Source organism: Apostichopus japonicus, chromosome 19 (genome assembly GCF_037975245.1).
Source record: "Apostichopus japonicus isolate 1M-3 chromosome 19, ASM3797524v1, whole genome shotgun sequence".
In the NCBI taxonomy this organism is placed as follows: domain Eukaryota; kingdom Metazoa; phylum Echinodermata; class Holothuroidea; order Aspidochirotida; family Stichopodidae; genus Apostichopus; species Apostichopus japonicus.
The window spans coordinates 30986297-31009016 of record NC_092579.1 but is presented as its reverse complement, the minus strand read 5'-3'; the positions used below and the strand labels follow the sequence as shown (position 1 = coordinate 31009016).

At 38.3% G+C, this 22720-nt stretch overlaps 1 protein-coding gene across 4 annotated transcripts in view; it reads right to left on the bottom strand.

Annotated features, from left to right (window-relative positions):
- Positions 1-10720: 10720 nt before the first annotated feature.
- The window catches only part of LOC139960165 (autocrine proliferation repressor protein A-like), a 30823-nt gene continuing 18823 nt past the window's right edge, over positions 10721-22720 (bottom strand). For 3 of the 4 annotated variants that reach the window (XM_071958324.1, XM_071958325.1, XM_071958326.1), the window contains exons 12-15: positions 22477-22571; positions 20731-20818; positions 19783-19848; positions 10721-12917 (exon numbers count right to left, since the gene is read on the bottom strand). In XM_071958324.1, coding sequence (XP_071814425.1) covers positions 12798-12917; positions 19783-19848; positions 20731-20818; positions 22477-22571 — 369 coding nt within the window. In that variant the 3' untranslated portion in view covers positions 10721-12797. The remainder of the gene's footprint in view (positions 12918-19782; positions 19849-20730; positions 20819-22476; positions 22572-22720) is intronic. The other variant, XR_011790413.1, reaches the window with a different exon arrangement.

Genomic DNA, 22720 nt, shown 5'->3' with positions numbered 1-22720 from the left:
GTTGAGAATTAATGCTCGTTTCTAATATTTAAACTTCAAAGTCCAGAATGGAAGAAGGAAAAGAGAAAAAAATCAAAATGCTCTGTCTGGGAATCGAACCTGAGACACAGAGTTTGTCAGTCCAGAGCACTACCAACTGCGCCACTAGAACTGTTGAGAATTAATGCTCGTTTCTAATATTTAAACTTCAAAGTCCAGAATGGAAGAAGGAAAAGAGAAAAAAATCAAAATGCTCTGTCTGGGAATCGAACCTGAGACACGGAGTTTGTCAGTCCAGAGCACTACCAACTGCGCCACTAGAACTGTTGAGAATTAATGCTCGTTTCTAATATTTAAACTTCAAAGTCCAGATTTATGACTTATGAAAAAAATAGAAATCATATAAACAAAAAGCCTTTTCCGGTCACTCGGTCAGATAATTACACGAAATAAGTGTATAACAAAGACAAGGGTGTCTTCTACTCCACGTCTAATTTTAATTTCGATGGGTGCTTCAGAGAGGACAAGAGAGGGGCCTTAAAAGGGGGTTTTCCAAATTGTGCACTTATAAAGAACACGTATTTCTATCGGGTCCTTTGAGACCACGTATCTCCCGAACGGAAGCAGATATGGACCTGGGAGTTGCAGATTTGGGCTCCTGAGCATCGGTTACCCCCTGTCACGTCATATGGGCGAAATCGATTTGGGGTCAATTTTTGGCAATTTTTATTTGCGACAAAAATAGGTTTTTTGTCTGAAAAGTTTAAAAAGTACTTCTTTTTGATACCCAATTCCAAAATAAACTTCAGATTCGTAATCAGCGTGTCGCGAACTACCAGAAAAGATACACATTTATCGAATTTGCGACAACAAGTTTTTGCACCTCAAACTTGAAAAAGTAAGACCGAAAAACTTTTACGACGAACAAAGGATTAAAATCTTTTGTTGCCCCTAAAAGTTTTTCCGTTTTCTATTGTTCCTCTGAAAAGTTGCAAACTGAGCGAAATAAAAGGGCGCTCGACGCATCTTGCCAGTGATACGTGATTTCAAAGCAGTCAATTCAAACCTTTGTTTGTCATCTTGAGTTTTATCTTGACATTTATGAATAAATGGGTCAAATTTTGGCATAAATTTGGAAAAAACTGCTTACGGTTTTTAAAGGTGAAAAAACTTTTTGTCGCAAAGGCGATAAATGTGTATCTTTTCTGGTAGTTCGCGACACGCTGATTACGAATCTGAAGTTTATTTTGGAATTGGGTGCTGTGTGGGGGCGTGCAGGGGAAAAAAATGATTTGTGATTTATGAAAAAAATAGAAATCATATAAACAAAAAGCCTTTCCCGGTCAGATAATTACACGAAATTAGTGTATAACAAAGACAAGGGTGTCTTCTATTCCACGTCTAATTTTAATGTCGATGGGTGTTTCAGAGAGGACAAGAGGGGGCTGAAAAGAGGGGTTTTTCAAAATTGTGCACTTATAAAGAACACGTATTTCTATCGGGTCATTTGCAGTGGCGGAGCTAAGGGTATTGGTCGAGGGGGGCGAGAATGGTCTGTAGGGGCGCTTTCGAAACTATCTAAGCGGAGCGCCACCACGGGTTTGGCGCGGAGCGTACCGAAAATTTTGAATAAAGATGCTCCTTAGATCGGCGGAAATGACACTTTCCGGGCCTTGCTAATTTGCAGATAAAGGATAAATGTCAATAGGTAGATGAGAGCGCAATAAAAACGTCAATAATAGCATATAAAGTGGTAAAAAGCTAAAAAAGGTCGCCAGCAGTCCATTTGAGTCCGTCAGGGGGGGGGGGGTATCCGCCCCCTGACTGTATGGACGCTGCGCCACTGCCAGATAGACCACCCCCCTCCCCCCCCCCATGGTACGCCATTTGACGAAAGAATAACACACCCTCAATGCAACCTATACCTAATGGACACTTTCGTGGTATGATTATAGTCCCCCAAATGAGCCCATATCCAGCATAGCATATATATGTTCTAATAAAAATACAAAACTCCTAGTAATTGCCAACATTATTTTTTCTGAAAAAGGCAAATCTCTTAGAAATATGTGATAAATACAACTTAACGATAATTAACCAAAGTACCAATCCTAGGATAAACCCAATAAACAATATTACAGAACTACTTGACTACCCATGTAACCTCAAATCACCTCGCAACTTAAACACATTCGATACAAATCCTAGAAGATGACTAAATCAGTGACAATTTTTCCACTCGTTTTTGAGCTAGACATAAACCTCAACCGCATACCAAATAACGAAGTGACGTATAATTACAATAAAACAGACTCCCAAAATACAACAACCAAAACAACGAGCTAAATTCAGTGGCGGCGGAACCGGGGGGGGGGGGGGGGTAAGCGCAACACAACTACGTCTTAGGCCAATGATTTGCCTCATTTCAGCCAGTTCTCCAACATCCCCTGAAAGATATATCCTTCCAATGGTAGCACATTTCCCATGGATATATCCTTCAGGGACATGGGGGGGGGGGAGGGTAGGTGCGGAGCATTGCAGCCAGAGCATTCAAACGATATGATAATTGATTGTCTGTATCATGCCTCATCGAATGTTAGTGTTTTAAATAAGAGTGTAATAAGCTAAACGCTATACACTCATCAAAATTTGCGTTTACACTACGAGTACACGCAAGGCGTGGAATATGGCTCTATGTGCGCAATTAATTATTAAACGAACAAAAACACAATATTAGCATTTCACCTGTACTGTATAGGGTACATGCATTCGTGACTGTGCTTGGTTCATAGAAATTTGTTGGCAACTGCACATGGTTTGGAATTACCCATTTGTTGACATTAAGAAATGCTTTCTGTTTTTTCTTAGGACATTTATTTAATTATTGCATTTAATTGCAAGTAGTAATTTACTACACTCAAAAACGTCTTTGCGAGTACACTACGAGTAATAGCTACTCTCTTAAAACACCCTCGAATATACAAATTACAATGCTTTTACAGATTTTTTGGTGCAATCTGAGAAATTGCAGGCTTGAGACCCATATCTTAGGGCTAGGTATTCGCAGCATAAAACACTCGGCAAGTGCCGTTTCCGGGCATCTGGGGGTTTGAAAACCCCAAAATTGTCTTGTACGCTCCGCATCAACCCATGGTGGCGCTCCGCTTAGATAATCTTAACACATTAGCACCCCAATAATTTTCCCGTTCCGCCGCGCCTGGCTAAATTACATCGACAATTACTGTGACAGCGTTGCCCATCAATCATATCTTCAATACTTTCAAAAGACACTGTCATTTAAAAACAAAACAGAAAACGAAAACTAAATAAGAAAATCCTTTCACTTATGAAACTCAGACGTCGCCTACGTAGAACCTATATCATCTCCCGAGACCTAACTCTAAAAACCCAAATTAACCAACTTAAATAGCAATAAACAGACAAATATTGGCGGATGAACAAAACCGCGTCCCAAACAACTGCGATTTAATAATTAATGATAAAAACCCGAAACACTTTTGGAAAATTTAAAAAAATCATTAACCCCATTACAACCCCAAACACAGGTAAAACAGACCAAGGCCTTAGAGATAACGTAGGTAACCTCATCACAAAAACTCAAGACCAAATAAAGCTAATTGAATCGTACTTTAAAAGTATATTCAATATCTACGATGGCCCCCCATACGATATCAGCTGTAAACACGAAATAGACCGTACAATTATCAGAAATGCAACCAGCTTTAACACCAACCCATTAGGATGTCTCAACAAAAAAACATCCCTCTGCTCAATAAAATAGATATAAACAATTGGTATAGTGCCACTAAAAAATGCATCCTCCACTGGTCCTGACAACATAAATGACCAAATGCCTAAAAACTCCCCTCCGATATTCATTAACTCTCATATTTTCCCACTATTTAACGAACTCCTTAGACTGGGTTATTTCCCAACCCCATGGAAATCCGCCAAAAAGATTTTAATACCGAAACTAAGTAAAGACCGCACCAAAATTCAAAACTATCGACCAATTAGTCTCCTCCCAGCCTTATGTAAGATTTCCGAAAGAATTATAGATAACCGCACCAGATCCCACCTAGAGCAAATTAATCACCTTTCCCCGTATCAATCGGGCTAATTCCGCGCACACAAATCTACAATAAACCAAACTTTCTGCTGATCTTATTTTTTAAGCCTCTGAAGAAGATCCTGCTAGGATCGAAACTTTTACACATTCTATTACACAGGCTCTCTAGTGGATAAGCAGTTTGCTAACAGTTTCATTCTGCTTATCTTTTAGGCCTCTTTTGGCCTCTGCTTATCTTTTAGGCAGAACAAAGGTTTGTGAATCCTTTGTTCGTTTTAAAAGTTTTTTCGGGTTTCTATTGTTCCTCTGAAGTTGCAAACTGACCAAAAAAGAGGCCGATAGAGAGCGCTCCACGCATCTTGCCAGTCATAAGTTATTTCAACGCAGTCAAATCAAACCTTTCTTATTCATAAATGTTCTCCAGTTTCACGGTGTTGTTTCCTCGGAAATTGTATGCTAAGCGATAGAAGTGTTCAATGTTTTAATCGTAATTTTTTCTTCAAAAATGGAACGGAGGGTGATAAAATACTGCCTGATACTGTTGTTTTAACTGGTTGTTGTATATTAATAGTTTTCAACCGCTCCGCGACATGAGCTATGCAGATTCAGGAAACGTTGTCTTGACCATTACTTTAGCAACAAGGCAATCAAAAGAATTAAGATCTTTTAAGGACTCAAAATGTAGAATATATATTCCAAAATGTTTCAATACCCAGAGAGAACAGTCTTCCTATGTGATATAAAGACATACAGATGCTCTATGTATGAGCACATGGACATATTCTTTGATCAATTTGAGCAAGAAAAGCAGCTCTGCCAACCCTTTAATAATTAATGAGTAACATGACATTGTTTTATTTTCACTATGAAACATTTTCACAAGTTACTGCCAAACCTAGAGTCATGTAGTATAAATCACTGAAAATAATGCCAATTTTGAGACCATTTGAAATATGAAGTTCAATAAAGGTGTACGTTTTGAGTTATCCTGTACAGCATTTGAACATCACCCTCCGTTCCATTTTGAAGAAAAAATTAGCATTATTTCTCAACAGTTGCAGTGACGCAGTGGTTAGCAAGGGCGTAGGAACCGAGGGGCTGGGCTGGATCTAACTGCGCCTAAGTTCAATACAGGGGAACTTGAAATGCAGATATTGGTCAAGAAAAATTGGTGGGGACACGGTATATTATGTCCCCACTACTGAAAAAAGTTGATGGGGACGCGTCCTGCTGTCCCCACCAGGATCTGCGCCCATGGTTTGAAGGCTGTTCATCCTGGAACGCCATTTTCATGCTCACTGATATGATGTGATATCTGCTGTTTGCTTAACAAATTCGAATAATTGAAATGAGACTGAAATATATAACTTTGATCTGTTTATTGTGCAATTCCCCACATTCTTTTCATTTCGAAAGACGCACAGTTTCAAGTTCAGTTCACTGAAGGTTTCGATTCTCTATCTGCCTTCAGTTTAGGTAAGATCTTGGGATATTCATCCCTAGATATCGCTGGATATTGCTAGAAATCCATACAGCACAGTGTTCTTGGTATTTCTTGGGATTTTTCGGGCCTGATCTTGGGAAATTGCAAAATCGGGAGTGGTTACACTCCATTTAGGTCAGTGCACGTATGGCAAGCCGTTTTAACATTTACCTCGCAATTCGACTTAAGTCGAATACATTTCACTTAAGTGGAATTCAATATCACTTAAGCAGAATACTATTTAACTTGAGTGGAATTCTATTTCACTTAAGTGGAATACCATTCCACTTAAGCTTAATTGTATTTTACTTAAGCTGAATTCATCAACTTGTCACTGCATCTTACTTAAGCTAAATCTATTTCACTTAAGTGGAATTGTATTTCACTTAGGAAATGCATTTCACTTAAGTGGAATTGTATTCTACTTAAGTGGAATACAATTCCACTTAAGTGGAATGTCCTGTCTATTTCACTTAAGTGGAATACAATTACACTTAAGTGGAATACAATTCCACTTAAGTGAAATGTGATTGGATAGTCTATTTCACTTAAGTGGAATGTGATTGGCTAGTGTATTCCACTTAAGTGGAATGTGATTGGCTAGTTCATTCAACGCCAAACTTTGCCCATGCCTTTGCGCGCCATTATAAACAACTTGCCGCGATACGTGTACGTACGTGGTGTCGATATGTGCACAATGAATATCGGCTGTCCATCTGGATCCAGCTAGCACTTAACATTTGTGCAAGGTGAGTACGTACGTACCTGACCTGGTACCTGACGAATACCATTACCAAAATAAAGCCATGGCAAATACATTACAAGTGGTTGGAGCTACAGCCGAAAACGCATTGACAAGGGCTAGAGAACGTATTACTTTTTTTTTATTTTGGATGGAATCTTTTACTTCGTCAAAAGTTTCACTATCTAAAAAGTTACGAATTCTGCCTATGTTACTTAAACAAGATGTAAGTCGCCTCTGTTGTGCATCATACTGATTGTTCCCCTGTGCAAGTGAGAAAACAACACTTCGAATTGTGTCTGTAACAACAATTATTTGATCGCATTCCAGCAATGTTAGATGTGAATGATTAGCCATAGCCATAATGTACACGTGCAACGAGGATCGACTACATCATCATATGTGATGAGCAATTGAATGCGTTACGACGAACATTACCCTAAATTGTATTTATATATAAGCCACATATCAACATTTCCACTTAAGTGGAATTGTATTTTACTTAAGCAGAATAGAATTCCACTTAAGTGAAATTGACGCCCAAAAGAAATTATTCCACTAAAGTGTAATTGTATTCCACTTAAGTAGAATACAATTCCACTTAAGTGGAAATGCATTCCACTTAAGTGGAATTGTATTTTTAAGCAGAATAGAATTCCACATAAGTGAAATTGACGCCCAAAAGATATTATTCCACTTAAATGAAATTGTATTCCACTTAAGTGGAATACAATTCCACTTAAGTGGAAATGCATTCCACTCAACTGGAATTGTATTTCACTTAAGTGGAAAAGCATTTCACTTGAGTGGAATTGTATTCCACTTAAGTGAAGTAGATGGACTATTTAGCTTAAGTGAAATGTTATTCCACTAAAGTGGAAATGTATTCCACTTAAGTAAATTACAATTCCACTTAAGTGGAATGTATTTCCACTAAAGTGAAATACAATTCCACTTAAGTGGAATACATTTCCACTTAAGTGGAATAACATTTCACTTAAGAAGAATGTATTCCAATAAAGTGAAATGTATTCGACTGAAGTCTAATTGCGAAGTAAATGTTAAAACGGCTTGCCATATGCACGATCGCTAGACGTCACTAATACACAGCCCGATCACTAGACTCGTTATCTATCGATGAAGTAGTGTGTTGCCGGATTTTGTCAAAGTTTTGGTACTACGAGCGAAGGTTATTGTTTAAGTTTTGTAACTCATCAGGAAGCAATAAGAGGGGTGGGGCATAGGGGTTGTGGGGGGTGGGTGGTGGGGCGTTCACACGCAGATTGGAACAATCTCAAGAAGTGATAGGTGCGTCCGCCTGCCCCCCCCCCCCATGCACTACATGATATTCACAGGAACTGTGCTCAATTCTCCAATCACATGCGGAATTTATTTTTAGATTCATTGTATGAGTTACGGTACGAGGTTTATGGTAACAATTAGCATTCAGGTCGGAGTATAACAGTTTATCTCTGGATGGCAGTGTTGCATCGAAGGACATATGTCTAGTGCAGTTCGCATATAGATCCTGGTCTAATACCGAAATGCATCATGTTCCTGATGACTCGGTCGAGTTCGAGACCAGCCACAGTTGGTTTCATAGCACAATTGTACATTTGTTTATATATATATATATATATATATATATATATATATATATATATATATATATATACATTAGTGAGAGAGGAAATATGAAAACGTCAAATGGAGTTGTCAGTGTAAGGGGTAGGGTGAGGCGCACACCCCTTCCAAAATCATCGATCCGTCACTGGCTACCCTATGTGTATAATAGGGATCAGCCCTGTAATTATGTCACTGTTCTTTTTTCTCTTCCCAGTTGCTTGCCGTTTTTTCTACTCCCTCCTTTTCTCCTTTTCCTCTATTTCTTCTTTTTCTTTTCCCTTCCTTCCTCCCCTTCTTTCCCCTCTTTTCCCCCTTTTTTTTTCTCTCTTTTTTTTCTCTCCTCTTTTACTTACCCGGGGGGCGCACCCCCCCAACGCCCCCCCTGGATATGCGCCTGATCAAGGTGGTCAGAATTTGAAAAATAATGTGATATATCAAAAAGAAATAAAAGAGGATATTAACTTATACATAAAATGCTCAAAGTTTCACGTTTTCCCAAAACCAGGGGAACAAGAATAGCTTCCAGCATAAGATTTGAATGTGGTCGATATAATTCAGCCCACGCGGGAGAAGCAGTTCAAGGCCACATGTGTGTGCTGTTGGATATGCCTTCTGATGCAGTGAATGTCAATACGCTTGGTGAATCCATCCATTGGGGGGCATTGCACCAGCACCAGTACAGAATCAGAGAATGTGATGCAATCTGGTCATGTGACGTGCTTCCTTCGTCATGGACAAACATTGTCCAGCTGTGTAAGGAATACACATTTGAATTATGATGATATATGTAAGAAAAATTCTGCTTGTGTACCTAAGTGGTTTAATGAAAATACAAAAGCAATCAATGATAATAAAAGCCAGAATGAAAACATTGCATGGTTCCTAGCTGCTGCTCATTGATTAATCTAGTATGGCATAGGGAATATAACCAGAATGAAAACATTGCATGGTTCCTAGCTGCTGCTCATTGATTAATCTAGTATGGCATAGGGAATATAACCAGAATGAAAACATTGCATGGTTCCTAGCTGCTGCTCATTGATTAATCTAGTATGGCATAGGGAATATAACCAGAATGAAAACATTGCATGGTTCCTAGCTGCTGCTCATTGATTAATCTAGTATGGCATAGGGAATATAACCAGAATGAAAACATTGCATGGTTCCTAGCTGCTGCTCATTGATTAATCTAGTATGGCATAGGGAATATAACCAGAATGAAAACATTGCATGGTTCCTAGCTGCTGCTCATTGATTAATCTAGTATGGCATAGGGAATATAACCAGAATGAAAACATTGCATGGTTCCTAGCTGCTGCTCATTGATTAATCTAGTATGGCATAGGGAATATAACCAGAATGAAAACATGGTTCCTTGCTGCTGCTCATTGATTAATCTAGTATGGCATAGGGAATATAACCAGAATGAAAACATTGCATGGTTCCTAGCTGCTGCTCATTGATTAATCTAGTATGGCATAGGGAATATAACCAGAATGAAAACATTGCATGGTTCCTAGCTGCTGCTCATTGATTAATCTAGTATGGCATAGGGAATATAACCAGAATGAAAACATTGCATGGTTCCTAGCTGCTGCTCATTGATTAATCTAGTATGGCATAGGGAATATAACCAGAATGAAAACATGGTTCCTTGCTGCTGCTCATTGATTAATCTAGTATGGCATAGGGAATATAACCAGAATGAAAACATTGCATGGTTCCTAGCTGCTGCTCATTGATTAATCTAGTATGGCATAGGGAATATAACCAGAATGAAAACATTGCATGGTTCCTAGCTGCTGCTCATTGATTAATCTAGTATGGCATAGGGAATATAACCAGAATGAAAACATTGCATGGTTCCTAGCTGCTGCTCATTGATTAATCTAGTATGGCATAGGGAATATAACCAGAATGAAAACATTGCATGGTTCCTAGCTGCTGCTCATTGATTAATCTAGTATGGCATAGGGAATATAACCAGAATGAAAACATTGCATGGTTCCTAGCTGCTGCTCATTGATTAATCTAGTATGGCATAGGGAATATAACCAGAATGAAAACATTGCATGGTTCCTAGCTGCTGCTCATTGATTAATCTAGTATGGCATAGGGAATATAACCAGAATGAAAACATGGTTCCTGGCTGCTGCTCATTGATTAATCTAGTATGGCATAGGGAATATAACCAGAATGAAAACATGGTTCCTTGCTGCTGCTCATTGATTAATCTAGTATGGCATAGGGAATATAACCAGAATGAAAACATTGCATGGTTCCTAGCTGCTGCTCATTGATTAATCTAGTATGGCATAGGGAATATAACCAGAATGAAAACATTGCATGGTTCCTAGCTGCTGCTCATTGATTAATCTAGTATGGCATAGGGAATATAACCAGAATGAAAACATTGCATGGTTCCTAGCTGCTGCTCATTGATTAATCTAGTATGGCATAGGGAATATAACCAGAATGAAAACATTGCATGGTTCCTAGCTGCTGCTCATTGATTAATCTAGTATGGCATAGGGAATATAACCAGAATGAAAACATTGCATGGTTCCTAGCTGCTGCTCATTGATTAATCTAGTATGGCATAGGGAATATAACCAAAATGAAAACATTGCATGGTTCCTAGCTTCTGCTCATTGATTAAGAGGGAACAATCCAAGTATGTTATGATCAAGTATTCCCTAAAGCTAAGTGAACAAAAATGTTGTTACCAAAATAATGCTAGCCATGGGGCCCTTCATACATAGACATGAACCATTCAAAATAAACAATTTAAAAATCTTAGTGACATTCTGCTGATTTATTCTCTTCTCCTCTCAAAGTAATGTAAAGTAATCATAATGTACATCATTGTATACAGCAGCAGGCATGCTACCAATGATTATGAGATACTACTCATTAAAGTACAAATTCAGATCTGACAACTCTAAGAGATGACTCGCCCACCTTTAGACTACTTCTATGGGATGTTGTATGCAAACTAATGATTAGTGAAACACCAAATATTATGAAGAATTAGCAAGTCACTCCAAAGAGCCAATCAGGATTGAAGCCATAAGCTCCGCCTACAGGTGTGCCGAACACCTAATCATGCCTAGACTCGCATTGTTCCTGAAGGGTTCAATTAACATCATGTACAATACAATTTCATAACTTGTTTGTCTCATTATGAAGGGTGAGAACTGAGTATACAACAATCCATTACAAACAACTCCAGGATAGCTATAAGGGTATTAAAAGAGTTTAATATATAGTTATATAAGTATATATATATATATATATGTATCTATATAAATACATGTATTCAACACCAGGACTTACCTCTTTAACCATAACTACTGTAATGATAGAGAGTTATAGTGTAGATGACAATACTAGATGAAACAAACACAATACATTACTGCATTGTTAATTATAAATATACATGAAGCACTGAAAAATCAAAGATATGAAATATTAAGTAAAAGTAGGACAATGTCTTAAAGACCTGAAACCAAAAAGTCAAGATCAGATAAAGGAAAATATGATAAGCCAGATTGAATGTTGATTTAAAACAGATAAAAGTATACAGTTTCTTGTATTCTTAAGTTTGCAATCATTTCATGTAATTTAGTTAATACATGTCATAACTTATAAAATATCACTTTAAGGTCACATGGTATCATGTGATCATGTGGCAAAATATATTACATATATAAAACTGGACAATCATTAAAATGAAAGAAATGTGTAAATAAATGAAATACACACAAGAATTATTTGCACTAGTACTCATTACTTTCTACTTTTACCCATACTTGTACAATTATGGCTTCATGCTTTTACTGGAGGCATTTTACTCATACTTAAACAAGCCTAATGATCATTGGTTTTTTTATCAACAACACCTAGGCTATGTGGCTTTGGTATAAACCTGTAGTTCTTCTTGATGTAAATCGCACCACAACAAATTTACTGTATATGTGTAGGTTCATTTTACAGCAACTTCCTTAGCCTGAATATTCATGTGCACAAATCTTTACGTACAATTAGGCCACTGGAAATATTTCATTCTATTTGGTTGGGTTTCTTGGTCTCAGGATTAAGGCAGTGCCACTTTAAAAATTGATGAAGCACACCTTAATATCAGGATAAACAGTGCCATTATAATAATTGATGAAGCACACCTTAATATCAGGATTAAGGCAGTGCCACAATAATAATTGATGAAGCACACCTTAATATCAGTATTAAGGAAGTACCACAATAATAATTGATGAAGCACACCTTAATATCAGGATTAAGGCAGTGCCACAATAATAATTGATGAAGCACACCTTAATATCAGGATTAAGGCAGTGCCACAATAATAGTTGGTCATTAACAGCTTACTTTCAGGATTAAGGCAGTGTCATAATAACAATTGATGAAGCACACATTACTATCAGGATTCAGTAAAGGCCACAGTTATAATTGGTGAAGCACACCACAATGAAAATCACTAATATCTTAACTGCTGAAAACATCAATCCATTTGACAAGTTTATTTTCAAGATTAACCATATAATGACACTGTTATGGTAGGTTAGAGTTACAGTGTGATGGTACGTGAAAAATTGTACTCTGTCACATTGGCAAAGTAGCTTAACCTTTCACACAGGAAGACCTACTAATTAGTTAATAGAATAACGTTAATTGTTCTGTTCAACAACAAAAACAAAGACTGCCTACTAAATTTCCTTTATTCCAGCTACGTCAATAGCATATTTAGGTAATATGTGTTCACTAAAAATGCCACTGTTGAAGGCCATAAGGGATGAAGATAGTTCTAATTCATATTTACCAAGAAGCATTCTAATTATTGGGTGATGGTTGGTTTTTCACTAAACTATACTACCATAGCAACCTTCTCCTTCACATGGTCCAATTGGAAAGACATCAGGTATGATGTTAACTTCGGAGGTGAAACGAATCGGTTGACCCCCCACTGCAGCAAATTCAACCTATATGGAATAAGTAATAAATATAATCATCATCCTCTTTTCCTTGTGTGAGCCAAACTCTATAGAAATTAAAGTGATAAACTGGTAACATCAGTAGGTCTGGCAGTAGGTCTGTTTTCAGGGGATTACATTGAAGGGATATCAAGGAACACAGGAAATTGGGAATTTAGGCCTAGACATTAAGTTTGATATTTTAAAGACCCAAATCAATTATTGCCAAGGTTTTTGGGGGGTTTTTTTTTTTGGTTTTTTTTTTTTGGGGGGGGGGGGTTAATGTAGAGCAATTTTGGGGCAAACTAACTGTTTTGAGACTGTCTTCAATACAACAAAAGCATCATGTTGTTTTATAATTATAAAACTGCACAATGTTATATGCTGGAAATACAGGGGATGAAATAGGTCCAGGAAGCTGAAGCATTTTTAGAAATATGATTTACATTGAACTCTATGGAGTATATCTTGGAGCCCTAGTGTGGGCCCCAATGCTGCAGCACTTTTTGGTCCCAGTAGAATACCAATTTCAGAGTCTCCTTAATAACTGATTATGGATTACTGTATAGTATCCGATTATAGAAGCCCCTTAGTAGGGCCTGCTGATTATAGATAACTGTATAGTATCCCATTATAGGAGCCCCTTAGTAGGGCCTGCTGATTAGAGATAACTGTATAGTATCCCATTATAGAAGCCCCTTAGTAGGGCCTGCTGATTATAGATAACTGTATAATATCCAATTATAGAAGCCCCTTAGTAGGGCCTGCTGATTAGAGATAACTGTATAGTATCCCATTATAGAAGTCCCTTAGTAGGGCCTGCTGATTAGAGATAACTGTATAGTATCCCATTATAGAAGTCCCTTAGTAGGGCCTGCTGATTAGAGATAACTGTATAGTATCCATTATAGAAGCCCCTTAGTAGAGCCTGCTGATTATAGATAACTGTATAGTATCCCATTATAGAAGCCCCTTAGTAGGGCCTGCTGATTATAGATAACTGTATAGTATCCATTATAGAAGCCCCTTAGTAGGGCCTGCTGATTATAGATAACTGTATAGTATCCATTATAGAAGCCCCTTAGTAGGACCTGCTGATTAGAGATAACTGTATAGTATCCATTATAGAAGCCCCTTAGTAGGGCCTGCTGATTAGAGATAACTGTATAGTATCCCATTATAGAAGTCCCTTAGTAGGGCCTGCTGATTAGAGATAACTGTATAGTATCCCATTATAGAAGTCCCTTAGTAGGGCCTGCTGATTAGAGATAACTGTATAGTATCCCATTATAGAAGCCCCTTAGTAGGGCCTGCTGATTATAGATAACTGTATAATATCCAATTATAGAAGCCCCTTAGTAGGGCCTGCTGATTAGAGATAACTGTATAGTATCCCATTATAGAAGTCCCTTAGTAGGGCCTGCTGATTATAGATAACTGTATAGTATCCCATTATAGAAGTCCCTTAGTAGGGCCTGCTGATTAGAGATAACTGTATAGTATCCTATTATAGAAGTCCCTTAGTAGGGCCTGCTGATTATAGATAACTGTATAGTATCCCATTATAGAAGCCCCTTAGTAGGGCCTGCTGATTAGAGATAACTGTATAGTATCCATTATAGAAGCCCCTTAGTAGGGCCTGCTGATTAGAGATAACTGTATAGTATCCATTATAGAAAACCCTTAGTAGGGCCTGCTGATTAGAGATAACTGTATAGTATCCCATTATAGAAGTCCCTTAGTAGGGCCTGCTGATTAGAGATAACTGTATAGTATCCATTATAGAAGCCCCTTAGTAGGGCCTGCTGATTATAGATAACTGTATAGTATCCCATTATAGAAGCCCCTTAGTAGGGCCTGCTGATTAGAGATAACTGTATAGTATCCATTATAGAAAACCCCTTAGCAGGGCCTGCTGATTAGAGATAACTGTATAGTATCCATTATAGAAGCCCCTTAGTAGGGCCTGCTGATTATAGATAACTGTATAGTATCCGATTATAAAAGCCCCTTAGTAGGGCCTGCTGATTATAGATAACTGTATAGTATCCATTATAGAAGCCCCTTAGTAGGGCCTGCTGATTATAGATAACTGTATAGTATCCATTATAGAAGCCCCTTAGTAGGGCCTGCTGATTATAGATAACTGTATAGTATCCCATGATAGAAGCCCCTTAGTAGGGCCTGCTGATAATACATAACTGTATAGTATCCCATTATAGAAGTCCCTTAGTAGGGCCTGCTGATTATAGATAACTGTATAGTATCCCATTATAGAAGCCCCTTAGTAGGGCCTGCTGATTAGAGATAACTGTATAGTATCCCATAATAGAAGTCCCTTAGTAGGGCCTGCTGATTAGAGATAACTGTATAGTATCCCATTATAGAAGTCCCTTAGTAGGGCCTGCTGATTAGAGATAACTGTATAGTATCCATTATAGAAGCCCCTTAGTAGGGCCTGCTGATTAGAGATAACTGTATAGTATCCCATTATAGAAGCCCCTTAGTAGGGCCTGCTGATTATAGAAAACTGTATAATATCCAATTATAGAAGCCCCTTAGTAGGGCTTGCTGATTATAGATAACTGTATAGTATCCCATTATAGAAGTCCCTTAGTAGGGCCTGCTGATTAGAGATAACTGTATAGTATCCTATTATAGAAGTCCCTTAGTAGGGCCTGCTGATTATAGATAACTGTATAGTATCCCATTATAGAAGCTCCTTAGTAGGGCCTGCTGATTATAGATAACTGTATAGTATCCATTATAGAAGCCCCTTAGTAGGACCTGCTGATTAGAGATAACTGTATAGTATCCATTATAGAAGCCCCTTAGTAGGGCCTGCTGATTAGAGATAACTGTATAGTATCCCATTATAGAAGCCCCTTAGTAGGGCCTGCTGATTAGAGATAACTGTATAGTATCCATTATAGAAGCCCCTTAGTAGGACCTGCTGATTAGAGATAACTGTATAGTATCCATTATAGAAAATCCTTAGTAGGGCCTGCTGATTAGAGATAACTGTATAGTATCCCATTATAGAAGTCCCTTAGTAGGGCCTGCTGATTAGAGATAACTGTATAGTATCCCATTATAGAAGCCCCTTAGTAGGGCCTGCTGATTATAGATAACTGTATAGTATCCCATTATAGAAGCCCCTTAGTAGGGCCTGCTGATTAGAGATAACTGTATAGTATCCATTATAGAAAACCCCTTAGCAGGGCCTGCTGATTAGAGATAACTGTATAGTATCCATTATAGAAGCCCCTTAGTAGGGCCTGCTGATTATAGATAACTGTATAGTATCCGATTATAGAAGCCCCTTAGTAGGGCCTGCTGATTATAGATAACTGTATAGTATCCATTATAGAAGCCCCTTAGTAGGGCCTGCTGATTATAGATAACTGTATAGTATCCATTATAGAAGCCCCTTAGTAGGGCCTGCTGATTATAGATAACTGTATAGTATCCCATGATAGAAGCCCCTTAGTAGGACCTGCTGATTATAGATAACTGTATAGTATCCCATTATAGAAGTCCCTTAGTAGGGCCTGCTGATTATAGATAACTGTATAGTATCCCATTATAGAAGCCCCTTAGTAGGGCCTGCTGATTAGAGATAACTGTATAGTATCCCATTATAGAAGTCCCTTAGTAGGGCCTGCTGATTAGAGATAACTGTATAGTATCCCATTATAGAAGTCCCTTAGTAGGGCCTGCTGATTAGAGATAACTGTATAGTATCCATTATAGAAGCCCCTTAGTAGGGCCTGCTGATTATAGATAACTGTATAGTATCCCATTATAGAAGCCCCTTAGTAGGGCCTGCTGATTATAGATAACTGTATAATATCCAATTATAGAAGCCCCTTAGTAGGGCCTGCTGATTATAGATAACTGTATAGTATCCCATTATAGAAGTCCCTTAGTAGGGCCTCCTGATTAGAGATAACTGTATAGTATCCCATTATAGAAGTCCCTTAGTAGGGCCTTAGTAGGGCCTGCTGATTATAGATAACTGTATAGTATCCATTATAGAAGCCCCTTAGTAGGACCTGCTGATTAGAGTTAACTGTATAGTATCCATTATAGAAGCCCCTTAGTAGGGCCTGCTGATTAGAGATAACTGTATAGTATCCCATTATAGAAGTCCCTTAGTAGGGCCTGCTGATTAGAGATAACTGTATAGTATCCCATTATAGAATCCCCTTAGTAGGGCCTGCTGATTATAGATAACTGTATAGTATCCCATTATAGAAGCCCCTTAGCAGGGCCTGCTGATTAGAGATAACTGTATAGTATCCATTATAGAAAACCCCTTAGCAGGGCCTGCTGATTAGAGATAACTGTATAGTATCCATTATAGAAGCCCCTTAGTAGGGCCTGCTGATTAGAGATAACTGTATAGTATCCGATTATAGAAGCCCCTTAGTAGGGCCTGCTGATTATAGATAACTGTATAGTATCCATTATAGAAGCCCCTTAGTAGGGCCTGCTGATTATAGATAACTGTATAGTATCCATTATAGAAGCCCCTTAGTAGGGCCTGCTGATTATAGATAACTGTATAGTATCCCATGATAGAAGTCCCTTAGTAGGGCCTGCTGATTATAGATAACTGTATAGTATCCCATTATAGAAGTCCCTTAGTAGGGCCTGCTGATTATAGATAACTGTATAGTATCCCATTATAGAAGCCCCTTAGTAGGGCCTGCTGATTAGAGATAACTGTATAGTATCCCATTATAGAAGTCCCTTAGTAGGGCCTGCTGATTAGAGATAACTGTATAGTATCCCATTATAGAAGTCCCTTAGTAGGGCCTGCTGATTAGAGATAACTGTATAGTATCCATTATAGAAGTCCCTTAGTAGGGCCTGCTGATTAGAGATAACTGTATAGTATCCGATTATAGAAGCCCCTTAGTAGGGCCTGCTGATTATAGATAACTGTATAGTATCCATTATAGAAGCCCCTTAGTAGGGCCTGCTGATTAGAGATAACTGTATAGTATCCCATTATAGAAGTCCCTTAGTAGGGCCTGCTGATTAGAGATAACTGTATAGTATCCATTATAGAAGTCCCTTAGTAGGGCCTGCTGATTAGAGATAACTGTATAGTATCCCATTATAGAAGTCCCTTAGTAGGGCCTGCTGATTGAGATAACTGTATAGTATCCCATTATAGAAGTCCCTTAGTAGGGCCTGCTGATTAAAGATAACTGTATAGTATCCGATTATAGAAGCCCCTTAGTAGGGCCTGCTGATTATAGATAACTGTATAGTATCCATTATAGAAGCCCCTTAGTAGGGCCTGCTGATTATAGATAACTGTATAGTATCCATTATAGAAGTCCCTTAGTAGGGCCTGCTGATTATAGATAACTGTATAGTATCCCATGATAGAAGTCCCTTAGTAGGGCCTGCTGATTATAGATAACTGTATAGTATCCCATTATAGAAGTCCCTTAGTAGGGCCTGCTGATTAGAGATAACTGTATAGTATCCCATTATAGAAGCCCCTTAGTAGGGCCTGCTGATTATAGATAACTGTATAGTATCCTATTATAGAAGTCCCTTAGTAGGACCTGCTGATTAGAGATAACTGTATAGTATCCCATTATAGAAGTCCCTTAGTAGGGCCTGCTGATTAGAGATAACTGTATAGTATCCCATTATAGAAGTCCCTTAGTAGGGCCTGCTGATTAGAGATAACTGTATAGTATCCCATTATAGAAGTCCCTTAGTAGGGCCTGCTGATTAGAGATAACTGTATCTTATCCAAGTATAGAAGCCCCTTAGTAGGGCCTGCTGATTATAGATAACTGTATCTTATCCAAGTATAGAAGCCCCTTAGTAGGGCCTGCTGATTATAGATAACTGTATCTTATCCAAGTATAAGCTGCACCTTGATACCCGATGTAGGATCTTCTTAGTATATATTCGATTGTCAATACTGATACAGAACCTGATTATAGATTTTTGTAGAGCGCACCACAGGATTACTGATTATCATTTTATTCCTGTTTAGTACCCAATGTTAGATTCCTTTAGCAGCCGATGGTGTATTCCATCAGCATACTGGAGAAAAGAAAGCCTCTGAGTATATAGTAGAGAATAGAGTCCTAGCTTTAGCATGCGATTATATATGCAGGCAGAAAACCAGATATTAGATTCTGACTAAGTTCTTGAATATAGATTCAAGCTGAGTACCCCATGACAGATTCCTGTATAGTACCACAATATAGACTCAAGCTGAGTACCCCATGATAGATACCTGTATAGTACCACAATATAGATTCAAGCTGAGTACCCCATGACAGATTCCTGTATAAGTACCACAATAAAGATTAAAGCTGAGTACCCCATGATAGATTCCTGTATAGTACCACAATATAGATTCAAGCTGAGTACCCCATGACAGATTCCTGTATAGTACCACAATAAAGATTCAAGCTGAGTACCCCATGATAGATTCCTGTATAGTACCACAATATAGATTCAAGCTGAGTACCCCATGACAGATTCCTGTATAAGTAACACAATAAAGATTCAAGCTGAGTACCCTATGATAGATTCCTGTATAGTACCACAATATAGATTCCACACAGTACCCGATCACTGCACTGAGTCCCTACAGCATCTCATCATATGTGCCTGCAGAGTACATGCCTGATAATAGATTCCCCTATGGTATCATAGTATAGCTGTATAGCCAAATATAAGATTCCTGATGCTACATTGTTAATTCCTGGAAGGTATATCTTTGATTGTAGGAGCAACAGTGTACATACAGAGCACTTTATCTTCTAAACTATAGTCAGAAAATTGGAAGGATTCCAAAACCAGCTTCCAACATGCAATGGTTAATACTAACCTCAATGAAAAAGCATGTCCACCCGGTAGTTGGTTTCTCAGTTACAGCGACAAAAGCATTCATCTCCTGTGAAATGGAATTGAAATAATCTCATTGGTATATGCATATCACTATAGGCATAGGTTTGTGCTTCCTGTAACAGATAATTATCCAATCCTATAGCAAGTTGAACATGAGTAGATATTGTACATTATCTAACATACAAGCACATATGTGTGACATAAAGATGGGGTTCATGTCAGTTAGAACAAAGTTGTTTGCTGTGTTTGCCTTGAGATGCATAGCTTGCAGCCTGGGCTAACTCAGTTGCTGTGTTTGCCTTGAGATGCATAGCATGCAGCCTGGGCTAACTCAGTTGCTAAGGTTGCCTTGAGATACATAGCATGCAGCCTGGGCTAACTCAGTTGCTGTGTTTGCCTTGAGATGCATAGCTTGCAGCCTGGGCTAACTCAGTTGCTGTGTTTGCCTTGAGATGCATAGCATGCAGCCTGGGCTAACTCAGTTGCTAAGGTTGCCTTGAGATGCATAGCTTGCAGCCTGGGCTAACTCAGTTGCTGTGTTTGCCTTGAGATGCATAGCATGCAGCCTGGGCTAACTCAGTTGCTAAGGTTGCCTTGAGATACATAGCATGCAGCCTGGGCTCACTAGGATATAAATTGCTACCGATGGCGGCAATTAGGCCTTGAAAAATGACACACATTTGGCGTCTCTGACGAATCAAGCACTTTTCAAGGCCAAAAGGAAGACAGGGCCTTCCTCACCTCAAACAAGGCTCAGCCATCAGCAGCTTAGATCCAGTGGTGTATCAGTTCCAATTAGCCTGTATATTGATAGGCCAATCAGTTTCCAGTAGAATGGGACTGAACATTTCAGGCAAAGTCAACTTCCAGGCAACTCTTTATGAATTTACCACAATTACTTTAAATTCAACCTTAAATTCAAACTTACCTCAGCTACTTCAAATTCTTCGTACACAACTGAGGACATGGCAATATTGCCTGTGGTATAATCAAAGAAGTGTAGCCGAAAGTCACGTCTGAAAAGAAAGTAAAATCAAAATTAAATAAAACTGTTAGTAAACTGCTTATCCACTAGAGAGCCTGTATGTGAGAGTGTGTAAAGGTATAGAGGGCCTGACGTTTCAATCCTAGCAGGATCTTCTTCAAAGGCAGAAAAGAGAGTACTCTACCAACTGTAGATTATTTATATCCATATTTAGTGATTCTTAATCCTCAAAAATTGAGTTAATTAATGTCCAGTAATTTTCAAAGTTTGATACAGTGTTCACTTAAAGCAGACTGATGAAGCAAAGACCAAAACTACCAAAGAAGATTGAAAATGAAACTAGAATTCAGTTATATACAAAACATGTGTCGTATCTGAACCAGTGTCAAGATTAGAACTGAATTCAAAACAAATACAATTTGGGTGAAAGTTCACAGGAATAAGAATAGCTCACAATATTACTATAAGCCGCCAATAAGAATACTTGCTGGATGACGAAACTGTAGATATTTTATTTATACTTCAATCGATGAAACGACTGAATGAAACCCGATATTTAAAGCCAGAAGGATGACTGCAACAGCCACATGAAATAGTAACTCAAACACAAACTGGAACAACCTGAGAGACCTATGAACATAATCAACTATTTAAAGCCATGAGTAGGAGCACAACAGCCACATGAAATAGTAACTCAAACACACACTGGAACAACAGGAGGGACCTATGAAGATAATCAACTATTTAAAGCTATGAGTAGGAGCACAACAGCCACATGAAATAGTAACTCAAACACACACTGGAACAACAGGAGAGACCTATGAACATAATCAACTATTTAAAGCCGTGCGTAGGAGCACAACAGCAACATGAAATAGAAACTCAAACTTCCCTAAACTTATTGTAAGCAATAACATCCAATCCATACAGTTTGAGCCCTGCCTTAAACTTATTGTAAGCAATACCACGTACACTGTGCAAACCTCTGGTTACCTCTGGTAAGCACCACCCTATAAATGCAGATGGGACTAATTCTGTCAAAGGTTCAAAGACCGGCTGACAGAGAAAATGCCATATTGTACTGTAACTATCTTTATCTTTGTCACATGGAATACTATGTCCTCTGTGGAATCATATTAAGATTCACAGACTGAATTGATTGAGCCCAGGTAATTGCTGATCATTGAAGAGATGCAGGTTTGCTATGTCCCCTCACCACTTTTACTCCAGATCAGATCAATTCCTAAGAGGAAAAGCGTTTTAAAGGACTTTATATTTCGGCCTGCTATGACCTCAAATGACCTCCATCCTGTTGTGCACACATTAATGAAGACCCCAACATGAGCAGAAACTTTGACAACATTCGTCTGGATCAAGCAAAGGTCTACAAGCAACAGCCTTGGAACTGATGTTGACAGACAGACAGACAAACTGACAATGGCATGAGCTCCTTTTTCTATGTCAAAAGAGAGCTAAAAAACAATATATATAACTGTAATCAAGGAATAGTAATGAAAATGTTTAAAATACATCCAAGCCATCTTAGTGCAGGACTTCCTGATGTTTACACTGGCACATTTTACTTCCTTGCACAGAGAGACTATACATAAACCAAACGTTTCCATTACAAACAATTAGAAGTGAAAACTTATTTCCTGCCCCATTTCATTGTAACCTACAAACCTGTACCTATTAGATTCGTTGTTGGTATGCGCACGATAAGCTGTCACCTTGGTAGGAGTTTGCTGCTCCACAACCATTCTGATTTCACCATGTGTAGCATTCTAAAAGGTGAAGAATCCAACACAAGTTCATGATTAATCAAAATATTAGCTAAATTCAAATTGATGGCTTTATCTGCTGATGACCATGCAGAAATGACCAATAAGAAGCCGATAAGTACATCTAAATCTCCAACGGACCTTCACTAATT